Source organism: Paramormyrops kingsleyae, chromosome 11 (genome assembly GCF_048594095.1).
Source record: "Paramormyrops kingsleyae isolate MSU_618 chromosome 11, PKINGS_0.4, whole genome shotgun sequence".
Lineage (NCBI taxonomy): Eukaryota > Metazoa > Chordata > Actinopteri > Osteoglossiformes > Mormyridae > Paramormyrops > Paramormyrops kingsleyae.
The window spans coordinates 4,160,323-4,183,974 of NC_132807.1; the positions used below are offsets into that span (position 1 = coordinate 4,160,323).

At 40.7% G+C, this 23,652-nt stretch overlaps 1 protein-coding gene and 2 long non-coding RNA genes across 4 annotated transcripts in view; 1 reads left to right on the top strand and 2 right to left on the bottom strand.

Moving 5' to 3' along the window:
* The window catches only part of LOC111844991 (uncharacterized), a 30,878-nt gene extending 16,169 nt beyond the window's left edge, over positions 1-14,709 (bottom strand). Inside the window, exons 1-2 of one of the 2 annotated variants that reach the window (XR_011993743.1) lie at positions 7,559-14,709; positions 680-818 (exon numbers count right to left, since the gene is read on the bottom strand). This is a non-coding gene — a long non-coding RNA (uncharacterized lncRNA). The remainder of the gene's footprint in view (positions 1-679; positions 819-7,558) is intronic. The other variant, XR_011993744.1, reaches the window with a different exon arrangement.
* Positions 14,710-16,152: 1,443 nt separating this feature from the next.
* Positions 16,153-18,719, bottom strand: LOC111844990 (uncharacterized). Its single transcript, XR_002838519.2, has 2 exons — positions 17,732-18,719; positions 16,153-16,718 (listed from the first exon to the last, which is right to left on the bottom strand). It is a non-coding gene; the product is annotated as an uncharacterized lncRNA (long non-coding RNA).
* Positions 16,718-22,542, top strand: LOC111844988 (COUP transcription factor 2). The gene is made up of 3 exons (XM_023813995.2): positions 16,718-17,711; positions 18,713-19,240; positions 21,049-22,542. The coding sequence occupies exons 1-3, from the start codon at positions 17,246-17,248 to the stop codon at positions 21,321-21,323; spliced, it is 1,269 nt and encodes a 422-aa protein (XP_023669763.1). The 5' UTR covers positions 16,718-17,245; the 3' UTR covers positions 21,324-22,542.
* The last annotated feature ends 1,110 nt before the right edge of the window (positions 22,543-23,652 follow it).

Consider the following 23,652-nt stretch of genomic DNA (forward strand, 5'->3'; position numbering starts at 1 on the left):
TGTCATTTCTCTATTGTCTGCTAGTGCTTTTTAAATGCATAATTAAAATTGTCTAAAGTTAACACTGTGGGTTTATTTAATCTGTTTTGTATAATTTTGCTGTTAGTTCGTTTGTTAATTGCTTTGGGGAATACTCGATAGTGTGTTATATATTAAAAACAGAATTAAATCAAATTAAATACAATAAACAAAAGCCTGATATTTTCTGAAAAAAAACTGGGGCTGGCTTGGATAATATAGTTAGATATTTTTGTTCACTGACGGAAATCTTATTATATACCTTTGAATCATGTGGTTAATGCAATGTAAATTACACTTCAGGGCTATAAACTCGCGTTATAAATAATGTATGTCTTTGCTACACGTCTTAATAGTCGTGCAGTTATATAAGGGCTGTGTCAGCACTGGAGGAATGTGGTGCATTTGCTTCCATGGAGATCTGTTGTTGATTCTCTGTAACGCTGTTTGCTCTGCTTTCCTACAACAGGGGATTTGCAGGCTGACATGCCGGCGGCTCAGAAGCACGTGGAAAATCCAAACACAGCATCTATTATATTTATATTTCTAATGTTAAAGTGGAAATAGCACCATTTGGGTCGCGCACAATCCATTTCTTTCTGTTCTCATTGTTGAATATTTGCACTTTGGATGGTTATTCATTTCATAGGAAAAATATTACCTCTACGAAGACTCTCCATTTGGAGAAACTGTGTTTTAAATGGATGATTAGTGATGTTCTTCTGAATTCCAAAAGGCACCATCAACAAGCGAAGCAAACCGTGATGAAATACAGCTCAAGGCTGGAGACTCACAATTCTCTAGGGCAAATAAAAGCAATTCTTAGTATTTCAAATAATTTAAAGTTTACATTGACATCACACTTGAATATAGCAAGTACGCTTTTTTTTACTTGGTCTTCCAGAAATTCCCCTCGCCATTATAATTATGAAGCTAATGTAGGAAGGATAGAAGATGTGGCCGCTATGAGAGAGATGGCAGGTGATCCGGGTTCGATGACAAGCTGAACGTCACTCCCATCACTCGCTGTCACCGCTGTGCTATGCAGAATGTGGTCCCTAACACCTCCCCCCCCCCACCCCAGCCTGAGATGCACCCCCACCCTGTTGCATCTCCTAGGAAACTTTCCAAATCCCAGTGTAACATGGTTCTTTTCTCTTTTCCTAAAGAGGGGATTTTCACATCTGGTTAAATAAATCTCAGGTTTTAAGATAAATCAGGTTTTTATACATTTAGCAGAAAAATACGCTTTGGCTGAAAAACCTTGTTAAAGTATTATAAACCTCTCTAGATGTTTCCACACAGACTCAATGATAAGTAGGGCCTCCTTCACCTTTGGACTATCCCTCCTTGTCCACAGTGTGTGTCGTATCTGGCTGTCGGAGGAATTAAGGAAATATATTCTATCCAGGCACTACACCACTAATGTAAAGAAACTGTAGGTCCTTACAAGGCTTCACTCCCTCTGTTTCTGGATGGTGTCTGAGAGACCTCAGCGACCAGGCAGCGCTAAAGCTGCTCTCTTAATCAAAAGCTAATTTCCTGAGATACCGGAGTACTGCTGACACTTGGCCTGCTTTGGTCAATGTCAGAGGTCCAGAGCTGAAGATAACACTGAACACAGCAGCAGACTACCATGTTGGACAGGCCAGAGGTGCAGAGGAATACACCCACCTCAAAGCCCCCCCCCCCCCCCCCCCCCGGCTCTTTGCGCCAGACTCCCCGGAAATATTTTACTGAAGCCTTTCAAGTTGTATTAGTTAGCAACAAAAAAAAATTGCAAAACAAACATGAAAAGTTCTCCTCGCTGAGACAAGCTTGGACCTGAAACTGGTTTCATTTGGCTGGCTGCGAGCTGTAGTGTGATATCTTTTACTTAATCGGAGTCTCAGGCTTTTCTGTTCCCAATAATCCTTACAGGATTAAAACATATGCAACTTTTGAAATGTAACATTTACTCTTTTACTTTTAATATCTATTACCTTGAATGTATTTTATTTTCTTTTGCAAGCAAATGAGCTGAATGATTCTTTGAAAACAATTAGGTTACCAAGTTTTCAGAAGTATTATAAATACACAAATGAGTCACCCAAGGCTTCCCGCCACACCTGTACATTATAAGAACGAATCGGTGTATCAGCTATTAGTGTGTTTATACAGCACGCGTGTGAGTGACGTGAGGGCTCCAGGGGACTGGCGTGACATTGGAGGCTTACAGTTTAAATAATGAATATCTTTCATGTTTACCTTTCTCATTGGAGAACGTTCGCTGCCAAGATCAGTGGTCTGCGAGGTGAGGGGATGCATGTACTCTACATTAACCTTGGATTAACATCTTGGAGAAATCGCCCAATCATGTACAAGCTTAGTACAAAGAGCCCTGTCACAGTGATCCATACTGCAAGACCCACTTTCATTATATGTCCAAGTTATGTGGAAATTAATGCACTGGATCCATTTGTCTTCATTTCTATTGCTGCTTAATAGACTTTTCTATACATTTATGTAAGAGTGTTTGTATATTTTCAATAAGAAAGTTAAATACAAATGCTTTAATGATGTCGAATTTCTAATAATATACAGTACAACACAAAGAGTTTAATCATCGTAAAAATCAATATAAATTATGGACATGCATTTGGTCACAAAGAAATATGCTTTTCAGATGTGGCAACAACTTTAAACGACAGTGACTAACATGCACTGAGAGTGTTACTCACAGTCCATGCTTTAAATTTGCTAATGATGTGTCTGCAGGAAGTGACACAGGTGATCCATCGCGGTGCAGCTGAATTTTGAAAACGTATCCCAGAATCCTCTCGTGGAAGCTGTGGTACTGACCACTGTGCCTTTCATTTAATCACACTTCCACATCCCTTCAAATTCAAGTGTGACCAAGATCGCCTTCTTATGACGATGCGGGGAGCACTTTTCCTCAAACCTATGTGTGAATAATTTCATTAACGAAAAATGCCTGTAACAGCCTTGTCGAGCCATTAATGGGAGTTTTTCTGTGGGAATTGAGACTAAGTGATGGTTGCACTTAGGCAGCAGAGTGACTGTCCGTCTTCATAGTGCTGTTCTCCACCTTCAGTAATGAATCCGTCCCATCTGACTGGCTCTGGTTAAACAAAGGCAATAGATACCCTGGGTGTGACTGGCGAGGCGTCCCCTCCGGCTCACTCCCACACCTGCAGCTGCCCGCTCCTGCTCTGCAGTGAATGCTGCACATCTGGTTCGGGGTCTACGCTCGCCGGACTCTGAAATTCCCCACGTCTGCTCCCAAACTGCCAAAGCCCTTGCCAACATTTGACTTGAATTACCGCGCCGGGCTTTATTGCAGAGGTCAGCGCGGAGGGCTCGGGGGTCACGCAGCACCATCGCCAGCAGCACATAGCTCACCCCCTTCCTCGCTGACAGTCCTTTCTTGCTTTTAATGTAACAGCCTCAGTTCGTTGGTTGCCTTCACGCCTGACTGGAGTTAAATGAGTGCGTGCGTATGAGTATGTGCTTCAAAATGAGGCCCGAGTTCAATACGCGCTGGATTTTCCGAGGAATACGCAATAATCACATTAAAATCTCGCACCTTCTCCCTCCATTTACACTCTGCTTCATGTTTGTCCAGAATGACGCAAACACATCCTACAGACTTTCAATAACTTTTTTAATTCAGCTCTTAAATATTTGTAAAATCAGTATTTTCATACTACAGAACAAAGAATCGCTCAGTTTGTGGAATGATTTTGTTATGAGTTGAGGCTGCAGAATTCACAATAAACAGACATTTAAACTCAATGATGACAATTTGATATATACCTGAGTATGACAGCTGAACATCAGTATATTAATACTGTTGGTGAAATTAAACTGAGGCTAAAATTCTGCTCAATTTCATAAACTAATGTTTCTAATATGTCTGCAAGGTCATGGGACGCCAAGCTATTTGATGTACTTCATAATATTTCAGAGTTTCTGTTCTCTATTCATTTTTTAAGCGATGAGAGATTCAATGGTTTTGATAAAGTAATTTCCATCTGCCTTTAATTACTGATTGTCAAATATGGGCAACTAATGACCCCAGAAGCAAATTTATTTTTATTAAGTTACTCATTGCTGTCATGCTGAAAAGTGCACACTTTTATGAAAGCGGGTGTCCCGTTAAATAAGTTATCTATCCATTTGATTTTTTTGGGCTGTTCTTTATTTTTCTTTTGCACTAGTGCTTAAAAGAAGAGCCCAATAATGTGGCAGGTGGCACAGCATCGCAGTGTGGAGTACCCGGGGACGTGCCAAACACAAATGTCACGATATCAGGTTTTATTCAGGTCCGTTGGGTATAAAATATCAGGCCTTTGTCGGGGACGTAAGCAGCCACACATCGGCGTTTGTTCGCCGTGGAGGACTGGGAGAGGGAGGGCCGCAGCGTTTGATTTCAGATAAGGGGGACCTGGAGGAGCGGCGCTACCCCGGTGCTCTTTGCGTGAGTCACCATGTACTGGGGGGGGGGGGGGCGCACACCTGGGAACATCTGTGTATCTGTGTCGTAAGGACCCCCGGGAAGAAAGTGGGCCGGCTCAGGTTTCCCCACTGTTAAATTACAATTTGTCTTGTTTTATGACGGCTCTGACAACAGCCGTTTATCTGCTTAACCTTTTAAATGCCACCGATAGCCACTGGAGATTATCATTTTCAGAGGCGGGAGGGTTCTGACCGTGACCGCTGGAACCCGATCTGTGGGCAGGACACGCCAGCGACGGTACTGAGGCCAGGAGTGCTCGGGCCGCAGCCGCTTTCGGACATTCCAGGCTTCTGCCCGATTCCCAAAAGTGACACACTGCCATACATTTATAGTATTGCACAGCTTTATCTATTTCCAAACCTGAGTGCCTGTAATGTAAATAATGTACATTCTGAACAGCTGCAAAAATGTGAATCGTTTACTTTCCACATTCCGCGCCGTGATTTGTTAGTCCATATTTTATTGTGTTTCTTCAGTTATTCACTCTTTAACACACCCACGTTTAACGTTGTATTGTGTCACTCCAGAAACTGCCAGAAGTAAAAGAAAAATATTAAAAAGCAAGATACAGATTTAGCTACGTTTTAGTTAGACGTGTAGCTATGGAAGGCCATCCTATGGCATGCCGGACAACGCAAGGGCTCATTGTCCATCCATCAGACCTCCACTTTGGCCTGGGTCAGTCAGATAAAGATCAGCAGAAGATTAGGTGCACACATTCTTGACGTGGTTGACCCTGGCATCTTTGCAGCAAGCAATGAGCCTTTCATCGCATGCACAATGGGCTTCTTTCTCTGCCTTATCGTCACCAATAACTCCAAGTTTTTTCTGTTATTATCATTAACTCGGCAGTGACACGGAGGCGGGGCTGGCACAACGCTGAGGAGCGTGAGCCCAGGGCTTTGAAGCCACGCTGTGATGGACAGTCACACCGCGTCACTGCAGACTGCTTATCCCCGTGCTTATTACACATTTAACTCATACTTGTTTTCATTTATTTAAAAATGTGGTAACACTTTACTCTAGGGGACACAAATAATGTAGTAGTGCACTGTTAATATATAAATTCATTCATCATTAATCAATCATAACAGTCCATATTTTTATTGAACTGTACTTGAGTAGTGACTGAGTTACTAAGTTACTTGTGCCCCCTAAAGTAAAGTATTATTCTATGTATTTCTTGCTGAATATATATATATATATATATATATATATATATATATATATATATATATATATATATATCTACCAGGACAGCTTCCCACCATAGACAGTGTGCCTCAAAATGTTTGATAAGTGAAATGTTATACATGTATCCGGTACAGCACTCTAGCTCTTTATAAATAAGTATTGACTGATTAATTGACTAATAATTAGATAGTTTTCTCATTTTGTAGTGAGGTTAGGATGCTTTTTGTAATCAAGGAAATGAGTCTAATGCAGTGCTTCCCAATCCAGTCCTCGGGGACCCACGGACTGTCCACGTTTTTTTTCCCTCCCAGCTCCCTGCCCGACATTCACATTTTTGCTCCCTCTGGACTGGCAAGAAGCTGGGAGGGAGAAAAAACGTGGACTGTCTGCGAGTTCCTGAGGACCGGATTGGGAAACACCGGTCTATCTGCAGAAGTCTGGCTTTGGTCTCCCCCAGTCAATTATACTGATGAAATGGGCCCTATTTCTATTTTGTAAGCAGGTAAATTAATATTTGAGGGATGCATTTTCTGGCAGCTGCCACTGCAATCACCCTGAGCTCCACAGGAAGATGCCCTGCATTCTGTGTCCCCTGCCTTAATGTCATCTAACACCAGCTCACTGTCTGGCTTCAGTTCACAAAGAGACAGAAAAGGGTAACAAATACCAAAAAAAAGAGGCAGACCTATTTCATGATGACGCTGGGTCTGAAAAAGATGAAGACAATGCCGGCTTGACAAAGGGATGGGTGAGGGAACTCAAGAACACCTCATCCTCCAGCAAGTGTGGAGTCTGAGAGGCACAGGCTGAACTTCTGACTGACAGTTATGAGAGATGACTTTAAATTTGATAACAGGAGCAGAACTGATTCAAAGCAGAGCCTGCAGTACACATCTACAAACAATTTTGGCTTTAGAAATATTATCCTTCATAAGTTAGTATTATTTATTATAATGATCGCTATTTTAACATCTGTGATTCATGCTTACACAACAGCGGAAATGTTGCATGCATTTTTAACAACTGCATTTATGTTATTTTCTGGTATGTATGTTGAGGAGATTTGTCAGGGCGCGCTTTTAAGTGTGCGATTCCCGTCTCAGTTTACAGATCCTCATCAGCTCCGTAGTCAAAGCACACATTCTCTGGAATGGCGGAGGACAGCGTACCTGGCAGTCCGGTTTAGCGAATAAGCTGTCAGCTGAAGCCTGACTGTCACACCATGTGACCTACAGCCAATTTCTCAAAAGAGCAAACTCATTTCAGCTAAAATGCCTTGATATTTTTTTTCCACTAAAAATAATATCCCTTGTTAATGATTATAACAATTAGTTTCAGAACTCAAGTAACTGATGACTGTGAACTTAGTTCTAACAACAGATGAGAGGTTTTTTTTTTGGTTGTTTTTTTTTTTTTGTTCAAAGAAGGCTTTGTCCAACTACAATGAAATTACAAAATTGACTACATCTGGCAATAGTCTTTTAAACGTCAAAACACAGAGACTTTTTAAAGAGGAAAATGTTTTCTAATATGGGAACAATTAAGTTACAACCAGTGACTGATGAAATGGTGTCTGTCTTTCATTCATCACTCACCTAGTGTCCACTAGCTGCACATTATGGAGATGCTGACGGGTTAGGCGAAGGGAGTCATTAAAACTCGCAAATGTGTCTTGATTTTCAGTCAGACATATCTGGCATGTCTTCGAACTGAACAGATTGTTTCAGGCGTGCAGATTGTTTTTGAGTCGGGGACTTCGCTTACGCTAATCAAGGCCTAGCTATACGTCCTGAAACCCACGTATACAAATAAGCGTGAGCCTCTTGCCTTTCAAACTCCTCTTCCTCCTCCCCAGGATCCTCTGAAGCTGTGTGCACTTTCAGCGCCTCTCCGTTTACAGTGTGTCTTTCACAATGGACCGTCTAGACCACAGAAAGCAGGCCGGTGTTAGTTAACGTTAGCGAACATTCTGCAGATTCTGTGACCAGATATGGGGCTTGAACATAAGGCAAACATGGAAGATCATGTTTCGACAAAGATGTGAAATCTGGAGCTGCCTATAGCTCCTGCATATCTGCGTACAACAATGCGACAGATCTAACGAAAACCAACAATTATGTTGAGACGTTAAAAATTGTCTGGTTCATGAATAAATGTATTCTCGCATTCATGTAATTACATAACATTTGTAGAGACAATCTGCTCTTTGTCTTTTTGTATATCTGTACCAAAATATAACATTTGTGTTTTTAAGAAAAAAAAACACATTCCTAATATATTCTCTCGGCAAATAAATTAATCATTAACAAATGGGCTGATAAGAGAAAGAGCGAAAATCTTATATCACGCATGGCAACCAAGCCAAATGGTTAAGTAACTCACTGACGTCACTGTGCCTGCCAATGTATCACCATTAATAAAAGACAAATCAAATCCTGTATCAGCATTTCTACCAAAATGTAATGAACAAATACATAGATAAACAGATAAAACCAGCATTGTGGATGTTAATAATCCATTAATATTGCTTGCTGGTTTTGGAACATTCATGTGAAACATCTTCCTGCTGATTTGCCGGTATTTCTAATTATCGATTAGGTGGATGTTTCTGTGTGAAAAGTCTTTCACGCAAAAATGGAAAAGCCTTGAAGGCCTTGTGTTCCATCAAAGGCCTCCCTGAAGCTTTCGATGCGTCTGGCATGACTTCACCTTAGGGAGAAACCTCGAGGAAACTGCCAGTTCTGCTGCAGTGTCTCACACGCGACCAGGTAACACTTTCCATCAGAAGACGTTGCCGTCAGCGCGGCTTTCCGTTTCTGAGGATGTGGTACCAGCCATACTTTGTTCTTTCTGGAAGGCAGTCAGGAGGTTTACTGGGGAATGTAGGCAAATGTAGGTGGGTGTTTACAAACTTTTTCAGTAATTATTTTTTTTCAGAATCGGCCTCCATCTGGCTCTGTTGGCTTGTGACCATCCGGTTCCATCTTACATTCCTTCGTGTTCTAGGGATCTATGACGTTTCTCTGAAGAAGCTGCATTTGTGTGTGTGTGTGTGTGTGTGTGTGTGTGTGTGTGTGTACATGTGTGGGTAAGTGTGTGTGTGTTGACGTTATTTATCGGCCTATCCTGATGGAGAGCATCCATTTCGCTAGTCAGTAGAGAAATCATATAGAATAGAAGTCCTGGATATACCCTGGTTAGACAGAGCCTGCCTGGTTACCAGCGGATAGCTGGTCTGTTTAAGTGATCAGAAGGTTCATAGCATGACCAGTAGGACATATGTGCTGTAGTTGTTTTCACTCTGGATGATTTAGTAACCTAACCCGAACCGTAATTATAGCCATTCAGACTTTAACTAACAGATCTATAACATAGGAATACAGTGGTACCTCGGTTCTCGAACTTAATCCGTTCCGGACTCCGGATCGAATTCTAAAAAGTTCGTGTTCTGATAAAATTTTTCCCATAAGAAATAATGGAAAACCAATAAATTGGTTCCCGGCCCCCCAAAATTACACCTAAATATGTGTGGGGTTCTTTTTAGCATTTAAATACAAAATGAACAAGATAAAACAAGAAGAGCATTTTTTTCTTAATGGCTTCCAAAACGATAAAGAAACATTACCCCTGTCCTGCCCCGATCATCCGCTCCTTCTGTGTGCCACGCCCCCTCGTTAACCTCGTGTGGGATCCCCATGTGATCATCTGTTTCTGGTTGTTGTCATTAGTCCTCTGTATTAAGTCCGCCTTTCAGTTTGTTTCTCCAGTCTGGTCATTGGGTGCGTTCGACTTGCTTACAGCGCTGGCTTAAAGCAACGCATTCTGATCCTGACGCAATGCATTACGGTTAGATGCATTGCGACCTCTCACCCGGCTGCACAAACTGGAACCGCCTCCGTGACGACACACCTTTGCCCTTATTGGCTGAAGAGTTTAGATACACGCATGACGTTTGTATCCCAGGCAGTTCCCATGCGTAATCTGCTATTTCTCCCGAATATCACGTAAAACAGTGAGAACTGGTTTTCAGTTAATTTACCTGGTAAAATAAAGTTTAAATAAATGACATAAATGCTCTAATAGTACACGTAAGTTAGTGGTTTATTTATTGTTAGTTACTGTAATGTTGCGCTGCTTTATTTGGTTAATCGTCCAGTCTGTGAAGAAGGCATTCAAGTAAGAATTGCATTGTAGTATGACTCATTTCCTGGCGCGTACAATTTATATTAGGTCAGCGTTCACGGTTCGACTTCTAATATTCAGATCGAGTTCTAGGTCAAACTGGTTTGTTGGACTTTCAAAAAATTCGAGTTCTAGTGAGTTCGAGAACCGAGGTACCACTGTATGTTGTTTTACAAGTATGAGGGTTATCTGTCAAGCACCAAGTTGATTTTTGGGTACATTTCACACAGAAATTTAATCTGATTTCATATGAAACCCCATGTGACTAGGTTTACTTTGCATATATGGATTTATTTAACATTAAAAAAACATACTTTTGAACATTATATGTTGGAATGACGATCAATTTCTAAGAAGCAAGTACTGGGTGTATAATAATGAGTAATGAATAAGGTAGGGGTACCTGTTTGCCCGCAGTGTGAAAAGCACTCCACCTTCAACAAACGTTTATGATGACTGGGGCAGCCAGAGAGGGCGGAACAGCTGGACGGCTCCGCCCTGCTGGGGGGTATGGGCAGTGCCCAGCACGGTGAGGATGGCACAACACCTGGGTGGAAATGCAGCGAAGACAAAGGCAAGGCAAGAGTGGCAGCCAATGGCCCAGCATACTGATCTAGGAGCCCACGGCTCATTTCTGTTTCATTACAGTTTGTAGCATAACAACGTACCTCGAAACAACAGTTATAGGAAATATGAATCCTGCTTTAGACACCACGCATACCACAGAAAAGCCTTAGGAAAGCATGCAGCTCTGTAGCGGTCAGGCATCATTGGTTTCCGTGTTCTTCTAGAAACTCTTCAAGCTCAGAGCATAACGAGCACGACAAACGGCACAGACTCAACACTTTTGTCAGTTCTGTTTTGGTCTTACCAAACGAAAATAAAATAATATTGCAAATGAAGATAATAATAATAATAATATAAATGAATAAAATCACCCAACCCCTACAACATAAAAATTAATAAATGTCACAAATCACAGGCACCCTTATGTCACGTTATAACGTTAAAGCATTTACGATAAGTGAACAATGATCACGTGCACTAAGTGGCAGGAGACCGCTAAGAATGGAGGTTGCTCAACAGTGAACATGCGGGGGAGGGTGACGGCCTTTGCTCGTGTCACGTAAATGATGCACTAACATCGATGTTGTATTATTTGCAAGTTCCCTGGAAAGCGATCGTGGGGTGGGGAGGTGTAGCCTCCTCCATTGTCCTTCACCTTCACTATAAAGCAACAGGCGATGGATTACTGGCGTGGAGTGATTCCATGCAGGATGGAGATGGAATCTATTGCTTATGGATTCTTTTTTCCCCATCACTAATTCCAGCCTTCCTGGTACCCTCTCTGCGTACGGTGACGGCACTAAAGCAAACTTCTATGCAAAATGTATCACAGGCAGCATCAGTGCTGGAGATGACAGGTGTGATCGTATCACATTGCTGCACAGGTGTGGTGCTGGGAGACAATAACTCAGACTCTTTTTTTTTTTGGGGGGGGGGGGGGTGCCACCAGAAAGAGCACATCATGCAGGGAGAGCAGCACTCCGATGAAGCTCTGCTCTGCCGGCAGAATGATGACATGAATGAAGCACAGCTGCATCCTACAGTCGCAAGCTTCGCGCCCATAGGCGTCCCGGGGTCATGATGCTACTCTGAAACTTAAAGTAACTTTGAACAAATGATACCGTATTTGGGCAGAAAGCCAGGGGTCTTTGTGGACCGAAACCAGAATCCTGTTTGCTTTGATTGTAAGCGATATCAATGAATGCTGAATGGGCGAAGAACAGTAAATAGTCTTTTTGGGAAGTTCACTCATTATATCAGAATGAAATAACACACCATCCCATGTTATTTCCACAAACCCCAGCAGTTCCAGTAAAAAAAAAAACAGGTAAAACTACATCATCATTATAAAAATAAAAAAATTAAACATAAAACTCAATTTGAAATAGTTTTAAATATCCCAGGCTTCCACTATTAGTTTTTAACATTTGTTTATAATACCTTTTCATGATTTAACATATTTAATTTTGTGTTTTAGGTGTATGAAGGCACAATTAATTTTGTTAGGCATCTCTTCTCGTTTGTGTTTCTTGAAATTGATTTAGAAAGTTAAGTCTTTAATTCCTTACGAATATGGGGGGGGGGGGTTACTCAGCGCAGGGTGTTGGCGACCCTGGTGCACTGGGCCTCTAGCTCCGAGGGCAAGCAGAAGGCGGTGATAAGGTCCTGCTGAATTTCCTGCTTCCCATACAGGGGTTCGCTCTGCAAAATAAAGGGTGAATTATAAGTCAGCTGAGAGTCACTGTGCTAAAGTTCAGGCTAAGGTTGATTGTAATGGAGCTTCTTAAGACCTATTTGTCTCTCCTGTTGACACGCAGAGACACACACATACACACACGCGTGCGCACACACAAGCACACCAGAGTCCTGTCCATAGTATGTCTTCCATGAAAAACATACTAACTACGGGCACATCGTTTACATCATCTGTGTGTTTTGCTGGTGAGATTTAGCATGAATAATATATTATGTGTGGCGCAGTGATCCGTATTGATAAGGAGCGTGAGATCTGTATGTGCCGGCTGGCCAAATTCTGTTTATAGATATCTGACTATAAGGTGATGCTGTGGCTTCACTGGACTGCCTGTCACGTCCAGAGCAGCCGGCGGCTGAATTTGGCCTCAGCTGCGTGTGGAGGTTTATATATCTTCCCCACTGTTGGGTGGGTTTCCTCCTGGTCCTGGTTTGTGACTGTGTGTATGTGTGCAGGTGCACAAGTGCCCTGGGGAATCCTGTCACACAAGCAGGATACACCATCCTTCAAAATGTATAGATCATATTATAGTGTGTCTTTAGCATAACATTAAAACAATATCTGTATATGTGTCCATTTTTATGCATTGGGTACTCGAGCAGAAACTGACTCCAATACATTAAACTATTACCAAAATATATTATATTCCTCACTTGTACAACACATTAAACAAGTGTCTACTGAATAAAATAAATGTAATTATATATACAGGAGCACAATTATTAAATGAAAACTGAATTCTAAATAATATGAATAGTGGTGCATCTAATAAGGGACAACAAAGAACATTTGAAGTTTATGCACTGTCAAAAAACTGTCTGTTTTTGAATCAGTTACACAACAATGGCTACTAGAATGTATATATATCCCTATATCACCTTTTGGTTTCAGTGCTGTATTTGCTTTCATCTTTTTAGCAAAAAATAAATTACTAAAAGCAAATTAGTTATTACGATATAGTCCATGACATTTTCTTGTGTATCCATGGAATGGGCTCTTCATACTTGAATTCATGGGAAACGTTGTCTTTTGCTAAAAACACAAAATCACCCTTCCTAACACCTTATGACTGACTAAAACATAATATTCACTGACCTGAAAAAAAATTGATATCAAGCTCAAAGATCTCCAGTAATATGTACACCTGAAAAATTCCCATACACGCATACCCTTATAATATCCCTATATGCATCAAACCCAAAATATCTCAGTAATAATACACAAATGATATACCTCCATACACATCTACACCATAAATACCTCCAAACACATCTACACTGAAAAGAATATCTCCACATACACCAGGACCTGAAATAGGCAGTCCCACGCCTGAATGACATCAACAAGCATCCAAATACCATTATATACAGCTGGAGCAAAAATACCTTCATACATGCCCAGTGCTGAAATACCTATATGTACATATACACTTAGAAATCTGCATTATTTTGGGTAAACCCCACTATGACTAATAGATTAAAACGTTTCATTTCCTTAAGGTCACATAAATTTTAGTGTTAACAGCCAGAAAAAGTCTTATTTTACATAAATGGTAATCCGTAAAAAAATGTAAAAATAAAAAAATATATGTCATTTTAAAAACCGTCAACACAAACTGCCGTCTCTGAAATATGCGTTATATATAAGAGTTTTTGAATCGTCATCCCAATCAACAATGATGAGATAATGAATGTGCTTTTCGATCTATCTCGGTTAATTTTAAAGATCTTCTTTAGTTGAGCGTAAGGACTCCCCTTGTAGGACCGTTTAAAGCAGGTTCTTACAAACGGACAGGTGTCCATCCCGAGACACTAGCCCCCGACCAGCAGATGTGAAGCCAACCCTCATGTCTCCGCTTGGTTCTATAGAACTGTTATGTTTACTGAAAACCCCGCAAATGCGAAATGCGGAAACTACAACTAAAACCGTTCAATTCACTGCGATACTTCTTGTGAGTTGTTCAATCCCGGCCGAAGACTTGAGGCAACAGTATTAATGTGAACATTTATATTTGTGCATGTCTGATTTTTGCGAGGCGTGCACACACACACACGCTCGCGCGCGCGCGCACACACACACACCTAAAATTATCATCATCACGCTGCCCGTCAGATAATTTCCTACCGTCATAAAATGGAAGGTTTTTTTTAGAAAATAAATGGCGACTCCATACTTACCACAAAATAGTAAAAATCCAAAGTGACACCTACAGTACCTGCATTGTCCGTTTTCCAAAGTAAAACCTAAAATAACAGCACTCGAGAAAAGTATTGCCCTCGGGCTAAGCACAAGCGGAAATACATGAAACACAGAATATCCAACTTGAAGGAAGGATGATGCGTGGACCCAAATGCGTAATTCAGAAACGTCTAACTCAATTAGGAAAAAAAAAGCCCTGAAGCGTCAATCAGATGAAAGCGGCGCAAATGACTCGCTGGCGGCCGGAGGAGATCGAGCCGGATTGCTTTGCAGGACTGCCGTCTATTTAAGCGAGCTGATGAAATGTAACCGTACGCTAGGGGGCACCAGTATACTATCGCTCACTATAATATAACTGTGTAGGTTTTGCCCCCCTTTTGCACAGCAGATCCCCTGATTTTTGTGCTGTGTACCAGGAGTGACAGCCCCGAGTGATTTTCAAAGTACGGTAAGCCGACGGAAAGAGGCTGCACAGTCTGAAAAACCGCAGGAGCTCAGTGGGACCTACTTCCCAAGTCCCACTATTTCCACATGCAACCACTGAGGCTAAAAAATATATAACTGGGTGAAAGACGTTTTACTTGCACTCTCCCGACAGTCTATGGCAGACTTAAGACACCAAGAAGCATTCCTGCTATTGTCCTTTTGATTAAAACAAGAATGTGAATTTTAATTAGCGATATTGTTTTTGCTTTTTCAGTGGCATTTGTAGCAAAAAAAAGTGAAATCGTGCCTTTGACTTGCAACGAGTAGCTGGTTCTTTATAAATATATAAATGTAGTGCTCTATTTTAAAATAGTTTTTCTCCATTAACTTGCTTTTAAATGATTACACATCTTTAAAAAATCCTCAGCCTCGGACGGACCGAGTATAACGTATTCTTTGTTGAGAAATATGCATACATTCTGCGGCTTTGTTTTAATTTCGTTTGATTACATCACTTTGACACACGCGTAACCATACTTGGATTTATTAATGAAAATATCCAACAACCAGGAATTAGTTTTAAAGTTCCAAATTTTTGTTTAAATTGAATTTTAAAAATATTAAGTACCATACACTTAAAAAACTCCTGAAAATTTTGGATAACGATTCCGAATTAGTACGATACAGGCCCACATATTAAGATGTGTGCATCCAAGCGTATTACTAAAATGCAATACAGTTCGCGCAGTCATAAAACAGACTAATTTAGGCCTATATTATTTAAAAGAATTTACTATAAAGTAAGGCATAAATATTTTTTTAAATAACATAACCTGCTTTAAATGATACGATTCATGACTGATCTTGAGCAAAAGTATTGTTTTTTTTTTATTAATGTAATAAATAAATTGCACGTGATACAGAGAAAATTACAAATTATTTCTCATATTTTAATTGTTCTGGAACCATTGGCTTTTTCAGGTCTAACTACATATTATTATGAATTTCAAGAACTTGCTACATGCCCATAAATTATATTTTGCTGAGGACAAGATTTTTTATCAAGATTGAAAGTGCCACTTGAACTTTGAATAAACAATGGAAGCTTTGTTATCAGCAACAATTATTTAAATGTTGTCTGTAAAAAAAAAAAAAAACAAAGTGCATTGCCAAAGTTATTTCTATGTCATATTCTTTAACGTTACGCCTACTTTTACTTTCTATTGTGTTGCATTTTTGTCTTACATTTTAATTTCGCTACAATATGATACAACAACAAAATGCGGACAGAGAATGAGAGTTTAAAATTTTATTTGTGTCTGCGTGAATGCTGAATAGGGAGCTGTCATTGCCTGACAGCGCTAAAACTACCGTCTTTAAGACAGCGCGAAGCGTCCTGCTCGCTTTCCCCCCCAGAGCATCGAGGAGCTTCCAGCGCCCAGACAGCCAATGGGGTCCGGTGATAGGGGGCGGTCCGTGTACGCTGACCAGTCAAAACACGGTTGGTTTGCCTTATATGGAAGGCGATCTCCATGGTAACGTGCGCTAAGTTGCGGCAGTCGTGTCAAAGTTCACTATATAGAGAGCCGGGCGAGCCGATCAGAGAGACAGCGTGCTGCCAGCCCGGCTCCGGCAAATCGCAATCAGTTTCTAACCTCCCCACCTTTTCAAAATTATATTCCATCACTTTGATTCCGTCCTCTTTGCTTTTTCTTTTTTTCGAGCACGAAGGATAAGGATGTTCCGTACGTTGTGATCTTTTTTCTTTTCGTTTTTTTTTTCTTTTTTGTTTAAGCACTGCTCCTCGCTTCCCAGAGAGTTGACTTCATACTTGACTCCAGCGTCGACCGTGTGGTGCTCCTAAACAAGAAAGGAAGAACCAACAATATATATATATATATTTTTTTTTTACTAATTATTATTGTTGTTATTACTACTGTTCGTCTATTCCCAACAGCTCTTCTGGAACTTAAATCGTCCTTTGCCGGTATCCAAGACCTGATTTTTCCCTTTTCTTTTTGTGCGCATGTCATCGCTAAACTGTCCGTCGGGCGCTGTCAGTTTCAGTTGCGTCCGTCTCCTTTTATTACAGTTATAATTATATTTTTTTCATCAATGGGTTTGCTGAATGGCCGACTGCAAGCACCTCTGGACTTGGCCTCTTAGCGCACGGCTGCTATTCGGCTCATCTTCTCACAGCCTTTAACATCCAAGCCTGTTCTGCTTAAGCAATTTTACAAATTTTATTTTGTGCGGGATTCGCCGGAGAAATTCAACGAAATAAAAAAAAGATATATACGCCTTTTTCTGTCTCCGAGCTCATAGCTGAAGCCCCGCAATACCAAAAACGGAAGACAATAAAAGTTACTTAACGTTGGCTGATAGATATGGCAATGGCAGTGTGGAGAGGCTCCCAGGACGATGTGGCCGAGACCCCGGGGACCCTCTCTTCGCAGACCCCTCAAGGACCGCTGTCTCTACCAACCCCTCAATCAGGGCATCTGAACCTGGCCGCCTCTCAGGTCGCTCCACCGAACCCGCAAACGCCCGTCCAAGGCGGCGGACCACCGGGAAGCACAACGCAGTCTACGCCGCCCAACCACACCGGCCAGGCGCCGGACAAACAGCAACCCCAGCACATCGAATGCGTTGTTTGCGGGGACAAGTCGAGTGGCAAACACTATGGCCAGTTCACATGCGAGGGCTGCAAGAGCTTCTTCAAACGGAGCGTACGCAGGAACCTGACCTACACATGCAGAGCCAACAGGAACTGTCCCATTGACCAGCACCACCGCAATCAGTGCCAGTACTGCCGCCTTAAAAAATGCCTCAAGGTTGGCATGAGGCGGGAAGGTATTGGGATCTTTCCTTACCGATTGCGCGTGTGTTGTGTTTCTAGCAAGATCGCTTCTCCGTGGTGCTGCGATTATTATTCCGGGTTCCTCCTGCTTAAGGCTTTTCTCCGGGATGTCCGTCGGAGCACGCAAAAACACCGCCTACATTTGCGACTTTATATGTACTTCAACGTGCGTGTGTGTGTGTGTATTAATCGTTTTGCCCTAAATTGTATATTTTTAGTATCTTTTTTTTTGGGGGGGGGGGGGGGGGGTTAAAATTGTAGGCCCAAATCACGTTTGTGCGTTTAGTTATACATTTTACGTGGAAATTATGTGCGCTTGTACATTGCATTAAGTCGAGCAGTCGCTCTTTTATAACGAAAGACTGGGGAGAGACCACGTTCGAAACAACACAAATTGTGACTTTAAATAGTGTTGGGGACATACAGCCTGCAGTAATCGTGTTGATAAATATGACAATATTTTTTTAATGCGGAGCTATAAAGAAACGCTTATGTCGTTGGACTGAGCGCAGTTTTACATTGTATCCCAGCCTCGGTTTTGCAGGACACAGAACTGCATGAATAGGCAGCTAAGTAGGTTAAGGGTTAGTAGGCAAGGTCCGCTTAGCGTGCTTTGTGCATGCCATGAATCTGATTAAAATGCCTACCAAACGGTCTACTTTATCAGCCTCAAAAGTGAAGCATTAATGTGAAAGCGATCAGCTCGCCGATTGCAGCAAATGGCAGGCGTACTTATAACGTGCGGCTAGACTGTGTCTGCTTGTGTCTCCTCCTGCATCGTTAAAACTAGTTTTGCCTCATCCATTAATGTTCACGTTGATAATAACGGAGGAGGAGTGAAAGGCAATAACGAAACCCTTGTTTGTAAGCGTGCGTGTGTCTGTTTCTATAGCTACTTTCTCTGAGGTCCTATTTGTGTATGTGTGGTAAAATTACGACTTTTTAATGAGTGGAATTCAGGCATCAATATCTAAGGTTTCTCTTTTTACTGCAGCGGTGCAAAGGGGACGGATGCCACCCACACAGCCACACCACGGCCAGTTCGCCTTGACAAATGGAGACCCTCTGCACTGCCATTCATACTTATCCGGATATATCTCTCTCCTTCTGCGAGCGGAGCCCTACCCAACGTCCCGATACGGCAGCCAGTGTATGCAGCCCAACAACATTATGGGCATCGAAAACATATGTGAACTGGCGGCCAGGATGCTTTTCTCTGCCGTGGAGTGGGCCAGGAATATCCCCTTCTTCCCAGACTTGCAGATTACGGACCAGGTGGCCCTCCTGAGGTTGACCTGGAGCGAGTTGTTTGTGCTTAATGCAGCGCAGTGCTCCATGCCTCTCCATGTGGCTCCTCTGCTGGCAGCCGCTGGCCTTCACGCCTCCCCCATGTCCGCGGACAGAGTGGTGGCCTTCATGGACCACATTAGGATCTTCCAGGAGCAAGTGGAGAAGCTGAAAGCTTTGCACGTCGACTCAGCCGAGTACAGCTGCTTAAAGGCCGTAGTGCTTTTCACCTCTGGTAAGTCGAATTGAACTTGAGTCGCTGGGTCGCCTCACTCACGGCTGGTTGGGTTTGCTTTGTGTGTACCTGCACAGCAGATCTGCGTCTGTTAAAGACAGAAAGGCCTTGTTAGCACTTTGACGGCAGTTATAAAGTGAATCATTCTCGGGCAAGTCGGTATAAAATTGCCTTTGAAACTAAAGAAGTATGGCACCCATGAAGATTTAAATAAACAAACTATATGAAATAATAGACATCTTCTATTGGTAGTAGTTCACTCTAACTGTATGAAACGCTTTTTCAAAAATCCCGTTTAAAAACACGTAAAATTTCAGCGAGGTATGCCTAATTCCGTAATCTGTTATTAGTTTCTTATAAGAGGCAACATCAGTAACACTAACTGAAATTGATACACTGTTCCTGTAAGTGACCCTTCTTTAAGTCCTTTAGCCTTTTATTTGTGATTATGTGGATGTCATATATGAGTTATGTCGTGTTTGGAGCAGACAAGGGTAAGGAAGCTCCAAGCCCGGAGCGGTTCCTCCTTATTAAAGTGATGCCTAATTACGCAACGCCTCGGCGTGTCACCCGTGGGCGACCTCCGTTTGTCTGTAAAAGCTCTCATCTATTTTCACTTAAGAATTGTAATTATTCGCCGTAGTTTTAGGTCTTGAAATCAGTACATCAAAAATGCTCCATCTGAGGAAAAACTGAAAATGTTCCCTGTGTTATGCTAAGATGGAATGGTGATTGAAAACATTCTTTGGACCTTTTCCAGAAAGGGGTCATGAACTTCCCAGTTCATTACTTTACTGAATTAAATGGGTAGAAATATAAGGTACGTCGACGCTGAGACAATAAGGATATTTAATGTACAATAACGTGGATATAATATAAATGCATTCACACAAGCACTATCTTTGTACTGGCTTCAAATGGCCTGGAATAGGCGTAGTGGTACATAAGCATAATCAATCAATAGGGAGGATTTGGGTGTAACTAGTTTTTTTTCGCAGTTATCTCTTTTGTCTTTCTGCATTGTATGCAGCTTTTCGAATACGGGCGCTTTTAAATATGGTTGCCTACATCGATCAAGGCTGGAATCGATCAAGAATAACGGTATAAATAGACTCGTGATACACACACACACACACACACACACACACACATATATATATATATATATATATATATATATATATATATATATATATATATATATATATATATATATATATAGTTTTTCTGCTTTTAAGTCATTCCGTTTGGTTAACAATTTGAAAGCAAGTAAACAAAAAGTAAGATGGCTTTTTTTTAACAAATCTGTGACGGCCATATTTATTGGTGATTATAGAGCCATTTTTCTGAACGCTATCGCTGCACTGTGAACGTGTTGCTTTCGTTTTTCCATAGTTTTCAATTGTAATAAGACAAATGTAAAGACGTGTCCGAGTATATATAACGAAAACACTTTGCAGATATTTTCCGAATAAAAATCCGCGGCTGATCTAAAAGTTCGATGTGAGTCAGGCTTTGAAGTAATTTGAGATAAGCTGGTGTTCAGTTACCTCAAAATATCAGGCCTACGTATCCCTATTGTTATTGCAGACACAATAAAATAACTGGATAATGCCAATTTAAGAAAGAAAATTATGGTAGTAATGATAGATTGAGTATATACACAGACAGAGATATGCTTATATATAAAAGGAAAATTCGCTTGCTCTACCTATTTTGTATTATGTTCTTCATGTTTGTGAATTACTACTGGGGAAATAAATCATGAGACTGATTTAATAATTCATTTTGTCTTCTCCCATCTCTAGACGCTTGTGGTCTCTCAGATGTGGCCCATGTTGAGAGTTTGCAAGAGAAGTCTCAGTGCGCTCTGGAGGAATACGTTAGAAGCCAGTACCCGAACCAGCCGACGCGATTTGGGAAACTTTTACTTCGCCTGCCGTCTCTTCGCACGGTCTCCTCCTCGGTCATAGAACAATTATTTTTCGTCCGTTTGGTAGGTAAAACGCCAATTGAAACGCTTATCAGGGATATGTTGCTTTCCGGAAGCAGTTTTAACTGGCCTTACATGCCGATTCAATAAACAGAAGGAGAAAAACAACGATACAGAGACTACTGTAGTTACCGCTTCTTTTAAAAAGAAAACGGCTGTTACACAAATTTATTTACACCAGAAAGACATTTTCTGAAATGACTGTGAATTTTAAAAATGATACAGTATGTGAACTTTTAAAATCCTGTTGAAGGCTATCTTGTTCTGAATAATTCGCTACTTAATCTTTCTGTTAAAATACTTTTGGGGTATCGACCTTTTGAGGGAAATTAAACTCTAAAGTGCATTAAGAAGAATTTGGTGACATGTAGGAGAAAAGTGTTAAAATGGTTACCTTTTCCTAATGCCCTATTCCCCGTGTCCGTGTACATTTGGCTGTTTTTGTATTTATTCTCCTGTCTGGTTCCAAACCAGCGTATGTGATTCTGTAGTATACAGTTTTGATATTACCATGGTATTTTATGAAACAGTAAGTGATGTAAAGAAAAAAAAATGTTCTTCTAGAATTAAAACTGAAAACATGGCAATATAGGGGAAGCGTTTCCACAATGAGAAATACTGCAGGTGCACTTACCGTACTGGCAAAGTATGATTTACTTAGGTGGGGAGAAATGATGAGAAATGGTTTTAATTTTTATTTAGGAAATCAAATAGAAATAAGCCCGCTAAAATAGGTATGTGAAGACAAAAAAAATGAATTGCTGGTCGATATCACTAGTTAAAGAGCAGGAACCCTGGCATCATTGTTCACCAAACTTTACTTTAGAACAGCGCTCTCACCTTTTTAGGAATCAGGAGTACTTTGTCGAGCATTAGCATAGCGTAGCATCTCCATTTAGCTAATTACGGATATTCTGGCTCAGTAGATTTCTGTTGGTTTAACACTGTTAACCCGATTTACTATTACGCATGAAGCAAACATTTCACCAAGAAACACGTATTTGGGTTTTTTTTAATTATATCAAAACGAAGTCAAAGTTTGCGGGTTTAAATATGAATTGGAGTAAGAAAACGGTTCGTTATGCAATTTTATTTGCCTGTCTGTTTTTTGCGGGCTTCACGGATGCCAGTCATTAGTGAAAATATTAAGTTATTTCATCGACGAAAAATGGGGTTCAAGGGTCAATTTACTTTTCGTGTCAGAGCAAAATATTTTTAGAACGTGTATTATCTCACCTAAAACGTTGAAATGTAATACATTTCTTAACGCCCAATCCATGTCCAACATAAAGTGCCTGTGAAGAGTGTGTCGGGTGGGTGGGTGGGGGGGTCATTCTTAATTTATTTAATTTGTTATTTAAGTGTTAAAACCTTAGGAATACTATAAGGTTTAAAACACCAGTCTTATCATCGCGTATTTCACGTACAAAAGAACAGTTAGAAGCAGTATTGTTGTAAATATAGGTCAGTTCCTTTTAACGAGTTTCTTTTATACAAAGTATATGTGATTAAGGAAATCTGTGTTTGCCATGTTTTGGTAAATTGAAATGTCTTCAAATTGAGTAACAGACTTAGCTAGTAGCAACGAAAGTTCAGTTTTTAATGTATAAACATACTATTTTTTTCCTTCAAATGTATTTAGACTGTGAATGCATGGCCACAGGTCACTAGCCTATTTTACATTTGGTATATATATAAATGTAAATTCATGTCTTTTTTGCACTGTATAGATATAATCTGCGCATTCAGTACATTAGCCCTTGTATTTAAAATGAAACAAAGCTTTCAATAATAAGACTTAACAGGGTGAGCTGGTTTGGAAAGGGTAGTTACTTGGTTTGGAAAGGGTAGTTACTTGGTTTGAGTTTTTGTTTTCCTTTTTTTTTTGGTCTGTAACAGATGCCTTGTGCGTGTTGAAAGCTTGCAATTTTGTACTTGTTCTGAGGCTTCCCTTCGACACACCAGACCCTATTTTGTGATTGGATAAAAAGGGATCACATTGTATATTTGATTAATAGTCATCTTTCCATGTTCTGAAGCAACATATGGACCAGAGAATGATGCAACTTGATTGTAATAACGAACAGTTTAAACGACTGACCCACGTTTTTATATATAAATATATAAAATATATTACTGCAGGGTATTGATAACGTATAGATACTTTTTTTATTATGATTATTATTAATTGCAAGTAATGTACGTGAGTGTGCGTGGAGGTTTATAGTTAAAACAATTCTTGTTTGTGCTAGCTTATTGTCAACAGAAATGCTGTAAATTTGTTCTTGATATTAAATTATAATTTATGAATTTGAAATGAAAAAGCATTCGCTCTTTTATTATTCGTGTTTCCTTGAAGCATGGTGTTTACGTGAAGACGGTGTTAGGTTTATCGCCAATGTGTGTCACGCTTTCCCCT

Bases quoted from the DNA above. Each gene is read 5' to 3' on its own strand.
- LOC111844988 (XM_023813995.2), top strand. From the start codon at position 17,246: ATGGCAATGGCAGTGTGGAGAGGCTCCCAGGACGATGTGGCCGAGACC. The intron at 17,712-18,712 runs GTATTGGGATCT...TTTTTACTGCAG, and splicing joins GGTTGGCATGAGGCGGGAAG to CGGTGCAAAGGGGACGGATG. The intron at 19,241-21,048 runs GTAAGTCGAATT...TCCCATCTCTAG, and splicing joins CGTAGTGCTTTTCACCTCTG to ACGCTTGTGGTCTCTCAGAT.